The sequence below is a fragment of the Oryctolagus cuniculus genome, chromosome 3 (assembly GCF_051225735.1).
Source record: "Oryctolagus cuniculus isolate XC-2025 breed Fujian yellow rabbit chromosome 3, ASM5122573v1, whole genome shotgun sequence".
Taxonomy (NCBI): Eukaryota; Metazoa; Chordata; class Mammalia; order Lagomorpha; family Leporidae; genus Oryctolagus; species Oryctolagus cuniculus.
In genome coordinates this window covers 68,535,425-68,560,275 of record NC_142869.1, presented here as the reverse complement: position 1 = coordinate 68,560,275, position 24,851 = coordinate 68,535,425, and the positions used below count along the sequence as shown (strand labels likewise).

The window sequence follows — 24,851 nt, the reverse complement described above, 5'->3', positions numbered from 1 at the left end:
AAAAAACTAGGCCACTCAAGTCATCTCTTCTTGAAGTGTCAATTTCACTTCTACAGATTTCGTTTTAGGCACTCTATTAGTTCTCACAGATCAGGAAGAACATACTGTATTTGTCCCTTTGGGACTAGCTTATTTCACTAAGTATGATGTTTTCCAGATTCATCCATTTTGTTGCAAATGACAGGATTTCATTTTTTTTAACCTCTGTGTAATATTCCATAGAGTACATATCCCATATTTCTTTTTTTTTATTTTTTTAAGAAGGTCTTATTTTTATGTTTTTTTTTATTATTATTTTTTGACAGGCAGAGTGGACAGTGAGAGAGAGAGACAGAGAGAAAGGTCTTCCTTTGCCGTTGGTTTACCCTCCAATAGCTGCCGCGGCCGGCGCACTGCGGCCGGCGTGCCACGCTGATCCGATGGCAGGAGCCAGGTACTTCTGGTCTCCCATGGGGTGCAGGGCCCAAGCACTTGGGCCATCCTCCACTGCACTCCCTGGCCACAGCAGAGAGCTGGCCTGGAAGAGGGGCAACCGGGACAGAATCCGGCACCCCGACCGGGACTAGAACCCGGTGTGCTGGCGCCACAAGGCGGAGGATTAGCCTAGTGAGCCGCGGCGCCGGCCATTTTCTTGATCCAGTCTTTGGTTGACAGAAATTTAGGTTGATTCTATGTCTTAGCTATTATGAATTGGGCTCACTCTCCAACGCTGGTGTGGAAGCTCTTGGCTGCTGGGGTCCTGAGTTGGGGGTGTCCACGCCCTCTACATAGGTCCACTGTGTCCCTATAATTTTTGTAGTTTCCTCTGCCGTTTTCTCCCTAACTCTTCCCTAGACGAGAACAGTAAGTTCCCTCCCTGCTCCGCCATCTTGGAAGCCTCCTCCTGCTCCACTCTGATTCAGCTCTCTGCTATGGCTTGGGAAAGCAGAAGAAGATGTAGAGAGAGGTCTTCCATCTGCTGGTCACTCCCCAAATGGCCACAACAGCTGCTAGAGCTGAGCCGATCCAAAGCCAAGAGCTTCTTCCAGGTCTCCCATGCAGGTGCAGGGGCTCAAGCACTTGGGCCATCTTCCACTGCTTTCCCAGCTGTAGCAGAGAGCTGGATTGGAAGAGGGACAGTGAGGACACAAACAGGCACCCATATGGGATGCCAGTGTCACAGGTGTCAACCTTCCAACTATACCACAATGCTACCCACCCAGGGGCCTTTTTTGAGTAGTAAAGGCACAAGGCCATTTACGCATGGGATGCTTATTGAGGAGAGTCGTTTAGGCCCTGGGGGACTGTTAGGTTCTTCTAGTTATCTGCAGTCTGCTGTGGGTTCCTGAAATTCAGCCACACACTGACAGATTTGCAGTTGCCTTGGCGGAAGGGTTTTGGCTTAGGCTTTAGCTCCCCCAGGTGGCCTGATGAAAATTCAGCTTTGAAACATGAACAGCAATGGAAAGGACAGCTTGCTTTGGAAAACGTCGCTAGTCGGCAAAATGTTCATTACCAGGAAATAGGAAGAGAAACGGTGGCAGTGGAGGAAAAGTGTTGTTCTACAGGGAATTAAAATGTTGAGATATCAGCATGCTTGCAGGAATATGCTTTCAGTAATGTGATTTTTGTTCATTTTGTCCAGCAATTGTGGGCACACTTGAAGCTGAAAAAGAGAGAAGAAAATCTGGGCTGTCGTCAAGAGTTCAGTTTCGAAACCCGGGCTCTGAGCCCAAGTATACTCAAGAGCTGACCCTGAATAGACAGAAGCAGAGACTGTGCATGGAGGAGACCCTCTGGCTGCAGGTGAGGGCTGGCCCAGGCACGTCCACTTCAGTCTTGGAAGAAGGCGTGAGCTGGGTTTTGTGGTGACACATGAAGATTGCCGGAATTTATTCTAACATCGCATTAGTTGCTATGAAAGTATTGTCCCGGAGTTCCTCTGGTGCCTTTACTCTGTGCTTAACTGTGTCCCTGCATGTTTTCCAGGAAAATATCCGAGATAAACTGCGCCCCATTCCCATCACTGCCTCTGTGGAAATACAAGAGCCCAGCTCACGTAGGCGAGTGAATTCACTGCCAGAACTCCTTCCAATTCTGAATTCAAACGAACCCAAGATGGCCCATACAGATGTAAGTGTGACTTCTGTTTTGCCAAAGTTAGTGCCATATTCTGATGCCAAATCAAATATCTTTGGAGGCAGTAGAGCTAGAGAGCTGCTTTAAAGGCCATTTCTTTGGATTAATATACTTTTTAATATATGCAAAGTTTGAATACATCTGTTTACCAAATTAGCAGTAAATATAGAAACATACAATTTGGGGCCAGAGAATATTTTTCTCCACAATTTTTTATCACTGTAACATATACATATTGAGACTATAGTTGTCAGAGCTTGTGTTGTCATGTCCTTATCTAACTGTAGCTATGCGTAGAAAGAAAATGACTTTGTATAAGGGGTCTTCAAACAGGTCAACATACATATTACGAGAAAGAAATCTGTGCATGGATTTCCAAAATTTTTATACCAAAATAAGCTTATCTTTTAAAAGTAATACTTATTTATTTATTTGAAAGTCAGAGAGAGGAAGAGACAGAGATCTTCATTCCACTGGTTCACTTCCCAAATGGCCACAAAGGCCAGGGCTGGGCCTGGCTGAAGCAGGGAGCTAGGAACTTCATCTGGGTCTCCCATGTGGGTGGCAGGGACCCAAGTGCTTGGGCCATCTTCTGCTGCTTTTCCCAGGCCATTAGCAGGGAGCTGGATTAGAAGTGCAGCAACTGGGACATGAACTGGTGCCCATATGAGATACTGATGGTGGCTTTACCCACTGTGCCACAATGCTGGCCCCATAAGTTTATCTTTCAATTCCATTTTTTTAGTGAAGTTTTTGAAGTACCCTCATATTTTACCTTTGGAACATTAAAACATACAAAACACATTACTAGTAGAGCATTAGAATCAAGGAGTGTGGAAATTGGGCAGCTCCAAAAAAGTACAGTTAGCAGTGAAGTTGACTCTGGGTGCCTGATGAAGTGTAAGTCATCCTGGTAAGACCGATTTCCGTTATGGCTCACTGGGCCCCGCCTAGGAGAAGGGCTCTGTTTGGAAGGGTCAGGATGTTCGGTTCGCAGTACTGCCTGGAAGCTGTGGCATCCTGCTCTGGCATTCTGCACTCGCCGTGAAAAGCTGCTCTGAGGCTGCTGTTACTGGTGTCGTCTTGACAGCTTTGTAGAAGTGAGTACTTGCAGCCATAGGTTTAGGAGCTGATGCCTAAATCTACTTTGTCCATTGTTTTTGTCACCAACTATAATTCCTTATACTTCTGTATGCTTTTATGTGTTTTGGTATTACTGAGTATTCTCATATTACTATTTCTTGTGTACGTTCCCAGCTCCATAATTAGGTTAAACATAACAAACACAGAGAAAGTTTCCCTAATTATTTGTCAATGTGATGAGCCAGTGCGCTATAGCTAGCATTGTGCCAGAGCCCTTTGCTTTCTTGACCTTTGACCTTAAGCTATCTTGTTTTCTCATTTGTACAATGGAGCTCATAACTACCTTTCTCACCCATCTGTTGTGAGCATTAAGTGAGTTAAAGTATGTAAATTGTGTGTGTTAGCAGTATCATCATTACCAATCATTCTTAGAGTAGCTCTCTGAAGCAGGGTGGTGGTATCCCCGTGTGCATGAGCTGTGAACTAAGACTCTGAAAGGTTAAGTGACTTGCCCGAATCCCCACGGCTAAGTAAGTAGCAGAACCAGGATTGGAAGCCACATTCTGTGACTGCGGGAGTCCCCCTTCTGGCTATAGCCATTGCCCCAGCGCACTGTCAAAACATTCTTAACACTGCTTTGATCAGACAGAGTGGGAATTGGATGCGTGGTCGATTGTGTTTGAAGCTTGAGTTCTGCCCTGGTAGTTGTCACACAGGGAAATGAGCTGTAGGGAAACTTCTCTGGCAACTGTCCTGAGTCTAAATGGCATAACGGCAATGGTTTTGTCTTCCTGCAGGTACACTTCTTAAAGGAGGGATGTGGCGACGACAACGTGTGCAATAGCAACCTTAAACTAGAATATAAGTTTTGCACCCGAGAAGGAAATCAAGACAAATTTTCTTATTTACCAATGTAAGGATGGCTCTGTCGCATTAGCACTAGTTAGCTAACTCTGGCTGTTAGGAGGGTTCCTGCAAATGTATCGAGAACTTGATCTCTTGCTTTGCTGTTGTTGTTGTTAACAGTCAACAAGGTGTGCCAGAACTAGTTCTCAAAGATCAGAAGGATATCGCGTTAGAAATAACAGTGACAAACAGCCCTTCTGACCCAAGGAATCCCACAAAGGATGGTGATGACGCCCATGAAGCCAGACTTGTTGCCACGTTTCCCGACACCCTGACTTACTCTGCTTACAGAGAACTGCGGGCATTCCCCGTAAGTGTGTGTAAGGAGCAGCTGGGAGGGAGAGCCCGCACCGGGCACACAGTGCATACAGTGAGCATACAGTGATCTGCTGTGTGTCTTCCTTACAGGAGAAACAGCTGAGTTGCATTGCCAACCAGAACGGCTCGCAAGCAGAGTGTGAGCTCGGAAATCCTTTTAAAAGAAATTCCAGTGTAGGTGATGCCTTCACATGCTGTTATTTTACCATTTTTGTTAACCATTCCACTGTCCAAAAGGCTGGCTTCGGTTAACGGTTATTTATGTTTTTTCAGGTTACCTTTTATTTGATTTTAAGTACAACCGAGGTCACCTTTGATACCAAAGACCTGGATGTCAACCTGAAGTTGGAAACGTAAGAGTCATTTCTTCCACCTTTCCATTTTGAGTTATTTCCAGAAAACACTGGGCAGTCAATGAATTGTCCCTGATCTAACACATAAAAGAAGTGTAATTGTAATGAGAAGACTGTTAAAATAAAACCCTATTGTTTCCTTTTCATTTTCAGAACAAGCAATCAGGATAATTTGGCTTCAATTACAGCTAAAGCAAAAGTGGTTATTGAACTGCTTTTAACGGTCTCTGGGTAAGTGTTTGTGTTTAGCATAACAAATCAATGTTTGAAAGAGCCGTTTACAATCCTCACTAAAACTGGTGTTTTTTAACTTAACAGAGTCGCTAAACCTTCCCAGGTGTATTTTGGAGGTACAGTGGTCGGTGAGCAAGCTATGAAATCTGAAGATGAAGTGGGAAGTTTAATAGAATATGAGTTCAGGGTGAGTTGGAACAGTTGGGCCTTTTAACAAACCAGAAGTTTGTGTGTACTAAATATGGTCCTGAATATATAGTTTTAGTAAATGTGGAATGTTAATAAATAAGCATATAAATAAATGCTCAGTTACAAATATTATGGTAAAAAACTTTGTCCTCCAGAATGAAAAACAGCATAGGCCTATAGTTCAGAATTCACTTCTTTGTCTTAGAAGTTGAAATGTGTGTGTGGTATAGAGACAAAGTGATACTTGAGTCTCCCCTCTCCCCCGCAGAGTCTTATGTTTGCTTTAGAGTATGCTTTCTTTCTTTCTTCGTTGTAAGGTTTGGTTTCCAGGGCTTGAGAGGAAACATGCTTTTGTGATGGTCAGTGAGAAGCCATGAAAAGCTTGGTTCATGCCAGCGAGGTGTGGCGGCTGCTTTTACTGAAGACTTCAACACATCATGTTGGAAGCTCCAGTTTCATAACAGTGAATGTAGATTTGGCACATGCCAGCAAGGAAGGCTGTTGATTGGCTCTGAACCATTTCAGAGTAGCCAGTCCCAGCGACCCCATGTCCAGTTGAGTGCACGTGAGCATGCAGGGTAGAGCCTGCTCATCCCCTTCATGTGGGCGTGGTCCTGCATGGCTCAGATCACATTTCTGAAAGTGTAGCAACCACGGGGGTGAAGGTCTGAGAAACAAAGAATGGGCCCACCCCTGCCTGGAGCTGGACGAAGAAGGGAGGCTGCTCTCCTCCAGACACAGCTGGAACAGGTCTTGGTGGTGATTGGGATCTCTGTGTTGGGGTGGCTGAAAAAGAAGCCTGTGGATTCTGAGCTGTCTTTCACAGAGAGGAGTTTTTGCTTCTTGCTTTTGGCTTCTGCTGCAGGAAATTGCTACATTCCCAGCGTGAACTCATGTGGGGTAGTAGGAGGACAGATGCAGCTGTCATCATGGACGGGGTTTTCTGGAAGCAGGTTGTTGGGGCACTGCCTTGGCATGGGTGTTGTCCGTGCCAAGCAGGGTGGGTGCGGAGCAAATCACAAATGCACATAGGATGTTTCCCCCAGCCCGCCACGGCAAGAGACGGGGACCTGCACTGCTGATTCTACCGCCGCAACAGTTGTTTCTGGACTGAACTGGCAACCGTTTCTCTCTGACTTTTGTTTTCTTTCTATTTTATTGGTAAGAATCTTTTAACCACAGGTCTCTATTTGGTATAACCTATTGATAGTTTGTTTTTGGAGATGGTGCTTTTACTGTATCATGCTGGGTATTTTAGCTTTTTTTCTTGGCATTTGGAGCTGCTACTTAATTTTCTATTAAGAGGATGACATCGAGACAATCTGTATTATTTTCCAACAGGTAACTAATTTAGGCAAACCTCTTAAAAACCTTGGCACAGCAACCTTGAATATTCAGTGGCCCAAAGAAATCAGCAATGGTAAATGGCTGCTTTATCTGGTGAAGGTGGAATCCAAAGGATTGGAAAACGTAGCATGTGAGCCCAAGAGTGAAATAAACTTGCTGAACCTGAAGGTATGTTGGCGGATGTATCTGTTGTCTCTATAGGTGGAAGTAGCAGAGGGGAAAATCATGAGTGTCCTTGGGAAAATGGCATTCTTGTCTGCTGGCTTCTTTAGTTAGCACAGTTTCTCTTTGCAAGTCAGGCTGGGGAAGGTTTGCTGATCAGTGACTATTATGGCACTGAGGGCAGAGTTGCACAGTGGTTCTGGGGACAAATGACATATGACTGATAGGCGAGGAGGTACCTGCTCCTGGAGGTAGACCAGCCAATGGGAAACTCATTACAAAAGATACCGGCATCTTTGCAAGTGACCTGAAGGGCCTTTGCTGTTACTTTTTGAGCTGGTAGATAATTTATGGAGCACTCCTGTGCGGCGTGTGCTGAGCGCTGGGCTTGCATGTTCTGCTTTCCTTCTCTTGCCAGTCCTCCCAGGTATTTTTGTTATCCTCACCATTGCACAGATGCAAACGCTGAGATTCAGAGAGGCTAAGTAGCTTTCTCAGAGCGGCTCAGCTGTTCAGAGGCAGATGGTGTCTGCATTAGACTCGACTCTGCGTGGTTTCAAAGCCTGCACTCTAAGCCCCTGTCTCTACTGTTCTGTGCTTCTGCGATTGGCTCCACATTTATGGTCCAGTTTGGTGAAGGCTTGCTTGGTTGTGCGTGTCTGTTTCTTTTCTCTTAAGTTTTATAGTGACTGGGTATGATCAGTGGTAATAGTTTGTGGCCTATAGCGTGATCCCTTACTTACCAACTTAAAAAAAAACCACAATGGTCCCTTACTCTCGTCATCCTTACCACAGGTGGAGCATTTCTAATCCCAAATTCCAAAGTTCAAATGCTCTGAAATCTGAAACTTGCTGAACACCCACACAACTGTGGATTTTGGAGCATGTTGGATTTCAGATTTTGGGTTTAGGGACACTCACCTGACACAGTCTATGCAAATACCCCCAAATCTGGAAAACTCTGAAACCAGAAACACTTCTGGCACCATGCATTTTGGGTAAAAGGTATTCAGCCTGGACAAAAAAAGAGCAATTTTAGAAGTTTTTGTGTAGCTTTCACATAATGGGTCTGCTGGCTTCGTGTCCTCAGTGCCACATCTTCAGTCATGCTGGGCTGCTGGCTGCCCTAAGGTAGGACTGACCCTTGAGAAATCAGGTCACATTTTGGTGGGGACGCAAAGAAACAAAGCACTGTTCCTCTCGCTGAGTTTTATGGTCAGAGTGGGAACAAATCACTTTGATAACTTAGTCCTCTGAATCAGTCAGTCAATTTGAAATTCAGGACGGTAGTACTGCTTGCCTATTTCTGTGCCTTTGCTGGCTGTCTCTGTGGGTGATGCAACCTTGGCGTTGCTTGACGGGGTGTGGGGGGTTCGGTATGGTAGCCTTGGAACATTGTATAAAGTGGAGCCACTATGGCTGTGACTCTTTCCAGGAGTCTCACAACTCAAGGAGAAAACGGGAAGTTGCTGAAAAACAGAGAGACGGCAGCAGAAAGTTCTCCTTGCTTACAGAGAGGAAGTACCAGACCCTGGTGAGTATTTTTCAAGAGCTGTGAGCGGCAGAGGGCGGGAGAACGGGCTTCCCCAGACCGGTGTCTTCCGTTCCTCCCTAGAGCTGCAGCGTGAACGTGAACTGCGTGACCCTCAGGTGCCCGCTGCGGGGACTGGACAGCAAGGCCTCCCTCGTTCTGCGCTCGAGGTTGTGGAACAGCACATTTCTAGAGGTGTGGCCCGGCCGTGGGGCTGTCCCCTACAGGTGTCCTCTGCCACCAGCCGGGTCGTGGCTCACCTCCCTAACGCATTTGCTCATGGTCTCCATACAGGAGTATTCCAAGCTGAACTACTTGGACATCGTGCTGCGGGCCTCCATTGACGTGACTTCTGCCGCCGAGAACATCAAGCTGCCAAACGCAGGCACTCAGGTGAGAGGCGCCTGGGCTCCGTTCGGGTTCATGGCAGGTGCCACTTCCCTGCGCTTTGCCCCGAGATCACACAATTTGGGATTTATTTCCCTCATAGTCTTGTAACCTCCCTGGAGGAAAAGACAGATGACATCTTAGGATTCTGCCATGCCAAACTGTATTTTAATGAAATCATTGAAAACAGAAGTAAATCTAGAGCGAATAGTTCAGCGGTGCCCGTGGTACATTTGCGAGCTTATTGGCTCAACAGGAGAAGAAACCCCACGTTTTGTGCCATGCCTGATACCGCAGCCATTCTGGGAATACTCACAGTGACGGGTGCTGGGGCGCACATAGCTAGCTACAGTTACTGTAAAAGATCTTTCTCATATGAATCCAGAACTGAGCCTTGAGAAGTCAGTCCCTGGTTATGCCCCGCTGGAACAGGTGTAGAGTGAGTTCTGTCTCTTGCCCATCCTGGAGCCTTTCAAATAATTGCGGGGAGCTGTCCTGCCTCCTTGGGTGGGCCCCTCTCATTATCTTCAGAGCTGCGCAGCCAGAGGTCAGGCGTCCGCATGCAAGACGCAGCTAAACTGTTCCCTGGCCTGTCCCCGTCCTGGACCTGCCCTTGTGGGCTGTGTGACTCCCCCACGGATGGAGTCGCTGAGGTGTGGGCTGCTCAGTTCTGCTTACCCTTCTGGCATCTCAGTGCCACACTTTCAGCAGTCCAGCAAAACTGGGTTTTCCCATTTGTGGAGGAGTGTGTTTGAATTTCTAACAGCTGCTCTTTTTGTGTTCTACTAAAACTTCCAGATGTTTTCATCAGAATTTGTTGTCTATGTTTTCTGTATCCTGTCCTTGTGCAGTTTTTTTTTTTAAGGATTTATTTATTTATTTGAAAGGCAGAGAGAGACAGAAGAGAGAGAGAGAGAGAGAGGTCGTCCATCCATTAGTTCACTCCCCAAAGCTGGGTGGGATGCCGGGACAAGTGGAGTCAACCAGGACTGTCCCAGGCTCACCGCAACATGGTCATCCTGGCTTTGTTCTCTTTGTGAGGTGCCACCGCCCATCTCTTAATGACTCTTCAATAGGATTTCCTAGGGGACTTTGAAAGAAACCACGACTTTCCTGGGAGTGCTTTCTGTGCATGTCTGAAGGCAGCTGCTTGCTATAAGCTTCCTGTAATCGTACAGCAGCCTTTCTGAAAAGCACTGGGGTGTTAGCGCTAGAAAGAGAACACTTTAGAGGGAATGGACATGACATTAATAAGGCATCGATGAGGTGTCCACTATCTACTGGGTGCATTATACGCTACCATTTGAACTTGAGAAGAATGCCACGGTAGACATGGCACCCACTCTATGAACGAGGGAACCAACCGAGGGATGTAATTTGGGGTCCAGGCTTGAAGTGCATAGAGGTCTGACCCCAGGGCTCCTGGGTTTTGACTTTGTGACACTTGATTCCCATTAAGTCTCCAAATCCAAAACTCAGATGAGGAAGCTGAGCCCAGAGAAGGCTGTCCCTCCCTCAGGGTCACAGACCGCCAGTGGAGCTGAGCCCGAGCCTGGCTCTCAGGACCCAGAGGGGCCTGTGGCCCATCTAGTGGCTGGCTCACAAATGCAACTGAGGCTGTCTTGAGCATTTTATGATCTTAAGACTTGGGAGAACTCATACCTAACAGGAAGTGAGTTCTTTACTGTGATCCTTGGTGTCACATCTAGAACCTATTTCTTTTGAAAATTGAGACATTTTCTCATCTCCAGTCTTCTGATGCTTCTATTTTCTGTGACTTCTGAGATACAATAGCTCAGATATCGTATCTGCATTCTTCATCATCTCAAGGTGCAGTTTTCTGGACCTGAAGATGTGAGTTGAATTCAAGTGTCAGAATGCCTTCCTTTTTTATTCTTTGACTAATGACTTACAATTTCATCTTTATATTGGTTTTATCCATCCTTTCCTGTCTAAAGATAATTTTCTTTGGAGTTGGAAGCAAAGGAAGTTGAGTAATTCAGTCTTGCCTCTTGGTCTGACTACCGAAACTTCTTTTTGCTTTAAAAAAAGGGAAAGAAAAAACTTGTTTCTTTTACCAATTTTAACAGTTTTGTTTTTACTTCTTAATAAAACATTTAAATTTTTGGTTTCTGAGTTGCAGAGAGAGAGAGAGAGAGAGCTTCCATCTGCTGGTTCACTCATCAAATGGTTGGGACTGGGTAGAGCCAAAACTGGGAGTCAGGACCTCAATTCCGGTCTCCCACATGGGTGACAGGAACCCAGTTGCATGAGGCATCACCTGCTGACTCCTGGGTCTGCATTAGCAGGAACTGGAGTCCGGTGTCTGGGCCAGGCACTCTAATATGGGATGTGGGTGTCTTGACCTCTCAGCCAAATACCTGCCCAACAAAAACACTTGTAAATTAAGACACTGTCATACCAGAGTCAGAACAAAAGTTGCATAATTGAACCTAGTAGTAAGATGGTTACATTTTAACATCCATTTAGTGCATCCAGCTAACAAATGCCTATTAAAGACATGTGTCTTCCCTTTGGTAGACACCATATTCATCCACGTTTCCTGGCTGCCAAAGAGAAAAGGAAATAAGATAGGTAAAAATAACCACCTTATTCTTCAGGGAAATAAGATCTTTATTTTTTATTTATTTTTAAGATTTATTTATTTATTTGCAAGTCAGGGTTACAGAGAGAGAGGTCTTCCATTCACTGTTTCATTACACAGATGGCTGCAATGGTCAGGACTGGGCCAGGCCAAAGCCAGGAGCCAGGAGCTTCTTCCGGGTCTCCCACACAAGTAGCAGGTACCCAGATACCTGAGGCATCCTCCACTGCTTTCTCCAGGCCATCAGAAGGGAGCTAGATCAGAAGTGGAGCAGCTAGGACAGGAACTGGAGCCCATATGGGATGCTGGCATTACAGGTGGCAGCTTAACCCACCACACCAAAATGCTGGCCCCTTGAGATTTTTTTTGTCTCTAAATTCAGGGGAGAACTGAAACTATGAATCCTTTTATAAGATGGTTTCTTGTGAGAGGGACACCCATTAGGAATGGATTGGGTATGCTTATGTTCAGTAGAAGCGGAGAGTACTGCATTGCAGAATAGCTTAGGGAAAGTGTTTTGGCAGCTGGCAAGCTCATATACTCCAAGTGCTGCACACTGGTGGGGGATTTAATGCCTCAGTAGAATTAAGTCTCTTTTTCCTTGTGGATGCATGAGGGGTGAAGTCCACATGCACTGATCATCTCCATGGAAACGCCTGAAGTTTAATGAAACCAAAGGGTGAAGGGTGGTTTTTGGTGTTGTAAAGCTCTGTAGTAGTTCCACCCACCCTAAGCTGTCACTGGGAGGCCAGTGCTGTGACACAGAGGGTAAAGCCGCCACCTGCAATGCTGGCATCCCGTATGGGCGCTGATTCTAGTCCCGGCTGCTCCACTTCTGATCCAGCTCTCTGCTTATGGCCTGGGAAAGTGGTAGAAGATGGCCCAGTGCTTGGTCTCCTGCACCCATGTAGGAGACCTGGAAGAAGCTCCTGGCTTCTGGCTTCGGATCGGCCCAGCTCTGGCTGTTGTAGCCATTTGGAGAGTGAACCAGCAGATAGAAGACCTCTCTCTTTCTCTCTGTCTCTCTCTATTTCTCTCTGTCTCTGCCTCTCTGTAACTCTGCCTTTCAAATAAAAATAAATAAATCCTTAAAAAAACAAAGAAGTTGTTATCAGTCATCTGTCATGGTTGCCGTGACAAGGTGACACAAGGCTTCTAGACAGCTCTGGGAATCACAGCCCACTTAGCCCCAGCCCTGGCTGAAGAAATTTTAGTTGACAACTGAAGTAAACAAGTGGTAAAATCCCGCTGACTCGCCTCAGCGTCCCAGATCCCAGAGCACATTCACCTTAAATGTGTGGAGCGCCCTAGCCCTGGCTTTAGTCCTTTAAAAAAAATTATTTATTGGAAAAGCAGAGTGACAACAGAGAGAAGCAGTGGTTCACTCTGCAAATGCCCACAACAACCAGAGCAAAGCCAGGAGCCAGGAACTCCATCCCTGTCTCCTACGTGGGTGCAGAGGCCCAAGTACTTAAGCTGTCACCTGCTGCTGTCCCAGGACATGAGCAGGAGTGGCACAGCCAGGACTGGAACTTGCAGTCTGATACAGGATGCCAACGGCACTACAGGCAGTGGCTTCACCCGCTGTGCAGCAGCACTGGCCCCTGACTTCAGTCCTTGAGCAGCATCTAACAGACTCCAATCTCTCGTTTGCATGGGAGCCAGACCTGGGGCTTGGAGATTCTGCTACAGTTCCTCCCTTCAGTCTACCATGCCACTCTACATTGCAGAATTAAAAATGATCCTGGTCACCCCTTAGACTGTTGGTGGCAGCCGTTTATGGGAGAGAGTCCCTCTATTATCAGCTGTGTAGAGGCAGGGGTGCAGGATGTGACTCTAACAGTGAGGCTGATTCCCCTTGCTATGGGCCGGTCTCCCCTCTCCACTGCCTCATTTACCAGAACTCATTGTTTTTTAGTGATTTATTTATTTATCTGAAAGATTTATAGAAAGGGGGGAGAGAGAAAGAGATCTTTTGTCTGCTGGTTCACTCCCCAGATGGCCACAACGGCCGCTGCTGGGCCAGACTAGAGCCAGGAGCTTCATTCAGGTCTCCCATATGGGTGGCAGGAGCCCAAGCACTTGAGCCATCTTCCATTGCCTTCCCAGGCCGTTAGCAGGGAGCTGGATTGTTAGTAGAACGGCTGGGACATGGACTGGTGCCCATTTGGGATGCTGGTGCCATAGGCTGCAGCTTTACCCTGTACGCCAGAATCCCGGTCCCCAGAACTTTTTTTTTTTCCCCCAATAAACCCAGTAATTTATTTAACCACGCAAGGCAGTCTTAGACTGTCAAAGAAAAATATACTGTCAGCCATTTATGATCTCAATTCTGGTTTATGAGAATTAAATTAATGTAAAGGAGGCTGGCCCTTCCACATGGCTATCCTGCCCCAAAGACAGCACCGTGTGTGGGAAGCAAAGTTAAATGAGGTTTGGGCCAGCGCCGTGGCCCACTTGTCTAATCCTCTGCCTGCAGCGCCAGCACCCCGGGTTCTAGTCCCAGTCAGGGCACCGGATTCTGTCCCGGTTGCCCCTCTTCCAGGCCAGCTCTCTGCTGTGGCCCGGGAAGGCAGTGGAGGATGGCCCAGGTGCTTGGGCCCTGCACCCCATGGGAGACCAGGAGAAGCACCTGGCTCCTGGCTTCGGATCAGTGCAGCGCCGGCCGTAGGGGCCATTTGGGGAGTGAACCAACGGAAGGAAGACCTTTCTCTCTGTTTCTCTCACTGTCTAACTCTGCTTGTCAAAAAATAAATAAATAAATAAGGTCCGGCAGAGGCGAACACAGTCGTCCTTTTGTGAGGCTGTCATCAGCTCCGCAGCCGTGGAATCTGCAAGTGTTCTTCCTCCCTGGTCTCTCACTGCTGCTGCTTCCTCCCCTCCTTTCTGAGTGCCCTGTGCTGGACCAGGTCATCTCCAGAAAGGGTGGTTTTAGCTTAACTTGCGACACCTGTCGGGGATGGGGCGGCGGGGGGAAGTGGGCTGGGAGGCCTGCCCTGGGCTGGGAGCTTGCGGCAGCTCCCAGAGAGCAGAACAGGAAGCGCGGTGGCGGGTGAGGGTGGTGTTGGTGGAGCAGGCTGGAGTCTGCCGCTGTGAGCTCCTGCGCACGCACAGGGTTAGGGCAGAGCAGTGCCGCTGCTCTCAAGTGTGTTCTCTAAGTCAGCTGAGGCCGGTGAGCCGTTTTCTAGGGGAAGCAGAAAGGGGGAAGTCCTTTAATGAGGGTTTTAACAAAGAGTTGCGCTAGAGAAAGGGACGCTCGGTGCGGTGCAGATACAGAGCTGTCTTAGGCGGCATCCAGGGCTCCGTGCTAATCTGGAACACGTGACCAGAGTCGTCTCTCAGGAGGTAACTCTTCCCTTGAAGTTTTGCTTACACTCTGTTAATGGGGGCAGGCATTTGGGGCAGCAGTTGAGATGCTGCTTGGGAGACACCTGCATCCCGAATCAGAATGCTGGGTTTGAGTTCTGGCTCTGCTCCCTGTTACAACTTCATACTAATGCGTTTCCCGGAAGGCAGCAGGTGACTGCTTCAGTAGTCTGGTCTGTGCCACCCACACGGGCAGCCTGGATGGAGCTCCTGGCTCCTGGTTTCAGCCTGGCCCAGCCCCGGCTGTTGTGGGGACTTGGGGAGTGAACCAGCAGACGGGAGATCTCTTTCTGTCTGTGTATCCCTCTCTCTAATAAATAATTTTCTAAAAAGACATTGACTCGAACAATTAAACAAAGATCAGCAACTTCAAGCCTGGAGATCTCTAATCAGTGTCGTCTGCAAAATCATTCCTAGCAACCATCAGGATCTTGGTTTGGGTGCTTAGAGAAATAGTCTCCGGCATCAGTCATTGAAATCCTTGAATTTTGATGGTCTTCTTTTACTTTTAATGCACCTTTGTTAACGGGCATAATTGACTTGTAACAAGTTGTCAAAAGTAACTTTCTAAGTTTCTGAGTAAACACTATGCCCATATAATTTTTATATACTGACTACCAAAGCTTTGGAGCTTAAGCTTATCATCAGCTGCCCCTGACATCCAGTTCATAAAGGCACATTTTTGTAGAGGATGGCATGAAGCCACTTCAGGAAATTGTACTGTGTAAGAGGGTCTTTGATTAAAAGTGGTTTTACTATAGGGTTTCAGCCGTGCAGCTCCATCCCGTGTTGATGTTTCACAGCATCTTTAAAATCTGCGTGAGGAGTGGAAGCTAATTGTACATAAGCTGGGTCTTTTCTCTCCATTGCTGAAAAACGATTTGAAAGTGTGACCGTTATCAGAGATACCCAGCGATGCAGATAAAACAGGATTGCCTATGTTTTGATCATCGTCGAATGGTCCATTATATAGTTCTCTCTACTTTTGTTGCTATCGAAAGTTTTTTAGAGAAGGTAAGTTATCAAAGAAACTGGCTCATTTCTGGGAAGAGATCTTTCCGGAAGAAAGAGGATTGTGCCTCTGAAGGTCATCTCATAGGTCCCTGGGCCTCGTTGTCCACAATGAGTTTAGAGTTAGAACCCCAATGTCCCGTGGCGACCGTGACATTGCTTTCCCGTATGCCTTACAGGTGCGTGTGACTGTGTTTCCCTCCAAGACAGTAGCTCAGTACTCAGGAGTACCCTGGTGGATCATCCTCGTGGCTATTCTTGTTGGGATTTTGATGCTTGCTCTGTTAGTGCTCGCTCTGTGGAAGGTAAGTCACGCCTGCCATGTGAGTTTCATGAAACAAACTTTTTTTCATGTCTTAAAAATGTGAATTAAACCCATAGTATGTTTTTCCTTTCTTTCTCATTGCTTTTTTTCCTCTCAAAATTTTATTCTGAAACTTTCCTGACAGCAAATTCAAGAGAATTTTTACAAGTAGCAGCTGCCTACCTGATAGTTTATATTTATTTTGTATTTTTTCTTATAAATTATGTGATGTTTCCTTAGTGAATGACGGTAGTTTAGCATGTTTGTTGGCAAATCAATAGTTTAATTTTGCTATTATGACTTTTTTTTCACCCGAGGTTAGAGACTGGACTGTAAGCCAAGTTGCCGGGTGCTAGGTGAATCTGAATCCATAACCCAACCAGTTTCAGCTTTTGTAAAGGGGTGTTGGTGGAAGCCGCTGAGGAGTTAGTCCTGCAGCCAGATCAGCGCCAGCAGGGCATGGCTGACAGCGTAGCCCCTGCCAGACACCAGGGGTCTTCAGAAAGTTCGTGGAAAACACATATTCTCTTCCAACTCCATTTTGAAGAGTCTGACTCCCTATGATTGATGATCCTCATTAGAATGTGGTCCTTTGACTACAAATAAAATGTAAAAATTTCCCCCTGCTTCTTACTACCAGTAAATAGTTCACATTCTGAAAAAGAGGGGAGATGAATACCAATTCTCGTTGCCAAACATAGCAGCCTATAGATTCTGAATTACTCCCGGAGATGAATGGAAGTCCCTATCTGGAATTCCAAATTCAAAGAAGTGATGACTTATTTAGCAGCAAAACCTGACATGATGTGAGCAAGGGCTATATGTAGTTTTTAATTTTTTATTCTGAGCTTCACTGCAAAAATACTAACATTTTATTATGGTGAAATTATGTCTGCAGTGTATGATTTTCTAAAATGCCAAAAATTCTGGCACACGTTATGAGGTCCAGAGCACTTTGGGCACACCAAGTATCCTCTAGGTTCAAATCATCCTTTCATGTCCTTGGGCATGAGGTTCTAGCTGTTTGATCTCTGGTGTTGACTCCAGCAATAGGTTCTTCTGGTGAGCACAGCCAGCCACCAGGGGAAGTGACATGAGAATTATTTTGGTATCAAAAGCTAGACTTGGAGTTGGCTCTGTTAAGATGGTCTCACCAAGACCGCAAGGCCAGGCTTCTTCATGGCAGGTCTCACTGGCAGTCTTTAGTCCTCACTGAGATGTAACAGTGGGCTGAACGTTAAGAAACCCAAGCTGTGTATAATGTTGGGCAAACCAACATTAGGGCTCCCTAGGGCTCTGTTTTGCCTTAGCTGTCCAATGAGTGGATTTGCCTAGATGATCTCATTGTGTTTGAGGGTTTTTTGGGAAGTTCTAAAATACCCAGACTCTCACTCAAAGGAACTGTAAGATAATCAAATAATTTCTATAGCCACAGCATGAAAATTATTATTTTGTACTCATTTCTTAAGCTGAATTATTTTTTATATGGTAAAGTTATAAAGGATTCTAGTTCAATGGCCTTTCTTTGTTTTTATTTTTTTAACTAACCACAAAAAGTTTACATTGTGGATTAAAATTTCTTTTTATTATTTGAAATGCAGAGACACAGAGAGAGAGAGAGCTTCCATCTGCTGGCCCACTTCCTAAATGCCTGCAACAGCCAGGGCTAGGCCATGTCAAAGCCAGGAGCCTGGAGCTCAATCCAGGTCTCCCTTGTGGGTGCAAGGACCCACAAGGCACTTAAGCCATCACCTGCTGCCTCACAGGGTGTGCATTAGCAGGAAGCTGCATTGCAGGCAGAGCTGGACTTGAAAGCAGACACTCCGATTTGGGCTGTGTGCATCCGGAGCAGTCTTAATCACTGGACCGCATGCCCGCCCGTCAGTGACCTTTAAATTGGTCGTGCATCTGTGTAGGTGGTAAAACTTAAAGCAGTGAGCGATCCCCTCCTCATCCAGAGTACTTCTGATTTTTGTCTGCTTTAGGTATCAGGATTCTGTGCATATTTTGCTTGTAGGTTAAAGAAAAGAATTCTCTGGGCTGGGGCAGTCACCTTTACTTTGTGGGCAGAGATACTTGAGCTCAAGGTTATTAAGAATGTTGCCACCTAGAGGCAGAACCCAGGACTCCGGGTCCCTGATTCAGCCTTCTCCCAACCCTGTTTTCTAGCACGTTACTGTGCAGTTGGCTGGGGCATTCATTGTGTGTTATATTGAGAGTCACAAGTGAATATTCACATACTCTAGACCAACACTGCCCACAAAAACTTTCTGTAATGATGGAGGTGTCTGGAGCTGTGCTGCCCAGTGTGGGAGCCGCTGGTCACGTGTCTGTTGAGGGCTTGGAATATGCTAGTGCCATGGAGGCATTGTATTTTTGTTTTAGTTTAAATTTGAATAGACACATGTAGTTTAGCATCCAAAGTGAAGCTGACTCTTTACCATCATGAGTTGCAAGAATAGGAAGCAGGATTTCACAGGAGAGATTTATTTGACCAATGGTATATTTCAAAAGGCTGTTCATGGCCTTATGAACTGGATAAAGATAAATTGGAAAAGTTCTCCGTTGTTGAATGAAGGGAATTCTAGTGGAAAGTAGAATTATACTGTGATCCTCATTTAGAGTGACCTAACCTGAGGAGCATGGGTTCCTGCTGTTTAAGGGTTACAGGGTGATATGGTATTTGGGAAAATAACAGCAATCATTCCTTCATGACGGTGTATTTGAATTTGTATTGTGATTCACCCCACGGGTCCAAAGGCCTCAGGTAGATGGCATTTGGTCAATGAAACTTGCTACAAAAGGCAGAGAAACATTTGCCGTTTGGGTACATTTTATTTGGACCTGTGCTAACTTTTACTTAAGAGAATCAGTTTCTAACATTTGTCTCACATTTCAGAAGTCAGTGGCCTCTTTCAGGGTCTGTGTTCTCTGCAGGAAGAAATCCCCTCTAAAAAAGCTCTGATCAAATGTGCGTGAAGTTTCCTTTTTCGGATGATTTGTCCTTAGGGTTTCTGAAAACCTGACCCTTGACTGGTGTCATCCCTGTCACTGACCAGTGACCCCTGGTGACAAAGGGTGTTGAACGTTGGTCCTACTGTTACACAGTGCAGCTGATATTCACTTTTTTTTTTTTAAGATTTTATTTATTTGTTTGAGAGGTAGAGTTACAGACAGTAACAGAGGGAGAGACAGAGAGAAATGTCTTCCTTCTGCTGGTTCACTCCCCAAATGGCTGCAATGGCCGCAGCTGGGCTGATCCGAAGCCAAGAGCCAGGAGCTCCCTCCAGTCTCCCACATGGATTCACATTTGATGTGAAAAGCCATCTTTTTGTAAACAAGCTGTGTATAGAAAACAGGTGACAAGCTGGGAAGTTCTTCTGTTTAGCTCTTCTACCCACAACTAATGTTTTGTTAAGTAATGTTGACCAAATACCTTGCTTCCTTGTAGTGTGGTTTCTTCAAGAGAAATAAGAAAGATCATTATGATGCCACCTATCACAAGGCTGAGATCCATGCTCAGCTGTCTGATAAAGAGAGGCTTACTTCTGATGCATAATATTGATCTACTTCTGTAATTGGTAATTGATCAATGTTTTTTAATTGCTAGCTGTGGGACCTGCTGTGGTTGTGGTGGCTAACTTTCAGAGCAACAGCTTGCTGTGTGTGTCCCATTAACAGATGTTTCCAAATGTCCACCCTGGCTTGGCTCGCTTGGGTTTATCGATTTCACTTGAAAGCTCACAATTTTTTTTTTTTAAAAATGCACAAAGAACCCTCATTGCAGGTGAGTTGTTTTGTGTTGTTGGTGTTAAACAACATCATAGCAATGAAGAAAACTGCAATCTTTGTACACACAAAGGAGGCTTTAGACCTCCCTGAGAGCCCAGTGCACCTGTGTTGTTAATCCAGTGTGCAGCATCTGACGTGGAATTTCAAAGATGTATAAGAAGTCCTCCTAGATTTCTTGTCTGTTTTGGAATTCCTGAAGATGGAAGCTTGTCCCTAGTGCCTGATTAACCTCTTGCATGTTGGAAACATTTGTGTTTCTCTTGATGAAGAGGCTTCCTCACTGTCTCCCTTTGTTATCCTGGCTATGAAGTGGTAAGGGAAGGCTTGGAATGCTCTTTCCTGTTGCTTGAAAATCGTTTTATGCTAGCTAAGCATGCACCTCCTTTTTGTTGCACATCTTACAGGTCAAAGACCATTACAGGAAACTATGATGATCAACTCGATGGGCCTAATGGCCAGCTACTATGGTCTTCTACCAAAGTGACCTTCAGTATACAAACCTTGAGCATAAAACAAGCTCTGAAAGATCTTATTTCAATTCATTGTAATGGATTTTGACCATTTTTCACATTCCCTGAGATTTTATTCAATGCTTGGTCTCGATTGATTTAAAATTCATGTTTCGCTTCTCCTGTTTGTAAATCCATGGAAACAGGAATTGTGGGTGATTCCTTTTTCCATTTCTGTGGACATACGAGGATAGAATGACTCCAGTAATTCCATTCCATGGCACTGTCTTGATGAATCCTGGGGTTACGTTTTCAGTCTTACATTTCACTCTTAATTTACATCTTTAATAGGTCAGCACTTTGGCTGACAATAAATGAGTCCATGTAGAAATGGCCTAGAACAAAACTTCTTGGACCATTTTGCCATTGATTTAGTGATAACTGTGCACTTAATATTGTCTTGTCCCAGGCATTTGTATACCATAACATCATACAACATAAATATTCTCTTCTTGTTGGTATCACATAAAAAACACATTAGTCAAGCATTCTGAGTGTCTTCCTTATCCTTCTGAGCTTCATTTTTAAATTAAAAAACATCTTTTTTAAAAGAAAACATATATTTTATTCATTAAAAATTAAATCTGATTCTAAATTTTTCAGATGTATTCTCAATAAAAATACACTTTGGATCAGATTATTTTTAAAAAATGGAATAAAATATATTCATTAGCAATTTAAAGTCTCTTTTCAAAAAAATGTGCTCTGAAATTCAGTGTCATGAGAATTTCCTGAAGTCCTATGCAGTAAATTATTTTACTGCAGGACAGTGATTTATGAATGAAACAGCTTAATTGGAAGCACAACAGCAAATCCAGGCAGTGTAAATTGTTTTCTAGCTAATGAGAGATACAGTGCATGTACCAGAGCCTCAAAGGAGAGGAGGTGATTCTTAAGATGATTCTTAAACCCTGGCCTATTCAGAGATTGTCAAATTATTTGTGAACTGATTTCCATTTTAATTGTGGGAGATGGACATGGAATAATCTTTGCTTTACACCTTTTAAAAAATTACTCTTCAAATGATCTAGTAATCTGAAAATCAGATCTTCTACATATAATTTTTTTGTGTTTTTTTTTTTTTTTTTTGAAACAAATGGGAGCCCTGTCCATAAACTCTTTGAGTTGTTGTTTAAGAGGTGGCTTTCATTGCCACAAAAGTAAAGACAAGAGGAAAATGCCTTTTCTTCCAGTCTCACTCCTCTCCTCCCTTTATCCCCACTGGCTGTTGTTACTTCTTGACCTATTCTTTCTTAAAAGAAAATGGTGTATTTTTTCCTTAATCCAAAACCAGACATAGCTATAGAGAGAAAGCCTAGACAGTCGCAGCTAGTATACTTGGTTGTCTTGAAATCAATGACTTGTTTCTGTTTCTTTCTCCTTGTCCAGTGTGGATTCTTTAAACGCTCTAGGTACGATGATAGCGTTCCCCGATACCATGCTGTAAGGATCCGGAAAGAAGAGCGAGAAATCAAAGACGAAAAATACAATGATAACCTTGAAAAAAAGCAGTGGATCACAAAGTGGAATGAGAATGAAAGCTACTCCTAGGGCGGCCAAAAAAAAAGAAAAGAAAAATGAAAGCTTCTCATTACCCAAATGCTCTTTCCCTTCCACCTCAGAAATTCAAGTGGATTTAAAAGCCTACAGGTTGATTTCAGACCAGCTGCACACAGTATGAACCTACAGTCTGAACTGTGGATGTTGTTACGTAGCTTAAGGCTCCTGTTTTGCACAGCCAAATTTCAGACTGATGGAGTGGATTTTTCTTTACCTGCCTTAATTTAACTTTCCAGGTTGCCTCTGTTTATGGTGTTGCCGACTTACACGTGCTGGGGGAGAGCCTGCTCAGCCACATGTGTGTGTGGCATCCTGCTAGCGTGGCCGTGGAAGGCATGTGCCAGCGCCCGCCCTAACACAGGGGCCGTGCTAACCTTGGCGCTGCCACTGCAGCCCTGCCTCTCCTGGCCAGGCTGGCTGTCCCGCAGCACGAGACTGTGCCACCGGCGTAGTCATGTTTCACTTCAGTGTGCTGTCTTAAATGTGCAATAGACAGTGATGTTGCCATCCTGCCGTTTCTGCCCAATTCCTAAATGTGTGAACACTTGGCTCACACGAAATGCATGCAGGGGTCATTCTCCCACTTCACTAAAACACATAGGCGCCACAGACTTGAATGCTAGTTAGACTTATTTGTATATGGTATTTATTTTTTAATTTTTTTTTGGGGGGGGGTGGGGAGGTTGTTTTGTTTTGTTTGGGCAAGCCATTTTGTTATTGACTAACAGGCCAAAGACTGTCCCGTTTACTCTTCAGGGAGGTTGAAACAATCAGAATTGGAACATGGCAAGTCATTCTTTAGACCTAAATTATATTTTACTACGAGAAGAACATAGTAATTCTTTATAGATGTACCAGAGAGTTGTTTTAATAACTTAAACTGACCTGTAAATTAGAACGCCTCCTTCCTGGCGGCCTCACACCCTCCCCCCGAATGTTTAAGAAATAGGACTAAGTGTAAGAGGTTTAATTCTTATCAGACATTGGATATTTCTTTAGCGTGGAGCTCGGTGTGATATTTCCGAATTCCACCCTGCGACCTTCAGGAACTCACAGCTGCAAATGCTGTAAGGTTAGGACTTGAAAGGAGCGGCGAGTGCCTAAGGTGGATCCAGAGCGATCCGTCGTAAGACTACTGAAAGACGGAAAGAGTGCCGCCCCGGTGGGACGCCCCGGCTCCCAAGAGCCCAGAGGTGACGGGAGCTCTGTCATCCGTGCGTCGATGTTCTCTCTTTTTGTTTTGTGTCCTCCCCTGTCTGTGTGCCCCAGACCCCTTTAATAAGAACTTTGGATTGTTTTTTAACTGTAAAAAGGGTGGGGGGGTGGGGAGGGAAAGGCAGATACTACTCTCTACGTTGAATAGATACAAAGCAGAGTTTTTAAGTACTGTGCTTCAGAATGTTAAGTTATGTTGGGGCCAGCAGCAAACAGGTGCTAATTTGCTTGGATGTGTTATACACAGCGTCTCAGTCTTTTAAGAGAAAAAATACAACTGTGCTGCATTGGAGCAGCGCATTGTTGCTCTGAATTTCTTTCCTTTTCTTTTCTGAAATCTTACACCCTTGAGATACAGAAAGATGTTATTCTTGTAATCTTGGAATTTCCAGTCACAAAAATAGTTTTACAAATGCTATTTTGTTTACAACATTTTCTCTAAAACAGGTCATAACAGTGTTGAAAGTCTCAGTTTCTTGCTTGGGTAACTGGGAGCCGGATGCAGGGGGCTTTACAGGTTACTAAGAAGGTGATGATATTTTGACAGTGTTTATAGACCTTTGTTATAAAAACATGAATGTCCGGGGTGGGGTGGGGGGACAGGTGGCTCAACCAGGAATTCAGAGTATTATGATATTTAAATTGATAGTTGTTAAAAATGTCATCTCAAGTCAAGTCACTGGTCTGTTTGCATTTGATACATTTTTATACTAACTAGCATTGTAAAATTATTTCATGATTAGAAAATACCTGTGGATATTTGTATAAAAGTGTGAAATAAATTTTTTAATGAAAGTGTCCGTTGCCTAATAACACAGCAATGTAAAAGTGAAGCAAAGTCTGAAATTGTACATGACAGCCTGAACTGACTGCCTTCCCTTTCATCCAGCTAAACTAAAATTTTCAATGTTTTTATCTATTTTTGGTGACTTACATAAGCACGGGTCAACTAAAGATACAAGTGCCTCAAGAAAATGCATTGTAAGAAATAGAGTATTCAGGGCCGGCACTGTGGTAAGGCAGGTAAAGGCGCCGCCTGCAGTGCCGGCATCCCATGTGGGCGCCAGTTCAAGTCCCAGCTGCTCCGCTTGTGATCCAGCTCTCTGCTATGGCCTGGGAAGGCAGTGGGATGGACCAACTGCTTGGGCCCCTGCACCCACATGGGAGACCTGGAAGAAGCTCCAGGCTCCTGGCTTCGGATCCGCTGGTTCACTCCCCAGTTGGCCGCATCAGCCAGAGCTGCACCAATCTGAAGCCAGGAGCCAGGAGCCTCCTCTGGGTCTCTAATGTGGATGCAGGAGCCAAAGGACTTGGGCCATCTTTTTTTTTTTTTTTTTTAAAGATTTATTTATTTATTTGAAAGTCAGAGTTACACAGAGAGAGGAGAGGCAGAGAGAGAAGTCTTCTATCCGATGGCTTATTCCCCAACTAGCTGCAATGGCCAGAGCTGCACCCATCAGCAGCCAGGAGTTTCTTCCTGGCCTCCCACACGGGTACATGGGCCCAAGGAGCTGGGCCATCCTCCATTGCTTTCCCAGGCCACAGCAGAAAGCTGTATCGGAAGTAGAGCAGTGGGGTATCAAACCAGTGCCCATATGGGATGCCGGTGCTTCAGACTAGGGCATTAACCCACTGCACCACAACACCGGCCCCCTCTTTTTTGACTATCTTCTACTGCTTTCCCAGGCCATAGCAGAGAGCTGGATTAGAAGTGGAGCAGCCGGGACTTGAACTGGCACCCACATGATATGCTGGTACTGCAGGCAGCGGCTTTACCCGCCTCACCACAGCACCAGCCCCAGATGCTTCTTTCTTAGAACGCACTTAGACGTGAGGGCAGTCCAGCATGTCACTAAATTAA

The 24,851-nt window shown here is 45.2% G+C and overlaps 1 protein-coding gene across 4 annotated transcripts in view; it reads left to right on the top strand.

The window, feature by feature from the left end:
• The window catches only part of ITGA6 (integrin subunit alpha 6), an 81,797-nt gene extending 58,012 nt beyond the window's left edge, over positions 1-23,785 (top strand). For 3 of the 4 annotated variants that reach the window (XM_089328149.1, XM_017342933.4, XM_089328150.1), the window contains 14 exons: positions 1,625-1,785; positions 1,969-2,112; positions 3,999-4,114; positions 4,228-4,417; positions 4,516-4,599; positions 4,699-4,778; positions 4,932-5,009; positions 5,097-5,199; positions 6,543-6,716; positions 8,146-8,244; positions 8,326-8,436; positions 8,536-8,634; positions 15,790-15,915; positions 21,605-23,785. In XM_089328149.1, coding sequence (XP_089184275.1) covers positions 1,625-1,785; positions 1,969-2,112; positions 3,999-4,114; positions 4,228-4,417; positions 4,516-4,599; positions 4,699-4,778; positions 4,932-5,009; positions 5,097-5,199; positions 6,543-6,716; positions 8,146-8,244; positions 8,326-8,436; positions 8,536-8,634; positions 15,790-15,915; positions 21,605-21,766 — 1,727 coding nt within the window. In that variant the 3' untranslated portion in view covers positions 21,767-23,785. Of the gene's footprint in view, positions 1-1,624; positions 1,786-1,968; positions 2,113-3,998; positions 4,115-4,227; positions 4,418-4,515; positions 4,600-4,698; positions 4,779-4,931; positions 5,010-5,096; positions 5,200-6,542; positions 6,717-8,145; positions 8,245-8,325; positions 8,437-8,535; positions 8,635-15,789; positions 15,916-19,365; positions 19,496-21,604 lie in introns of all 4 variants that reach the window. The other variant, XM_017342934.4, reaches the window with a different exon arrangement.
• Positions 23,786-24,851: the final 1,066 nt, after the last annotated feature.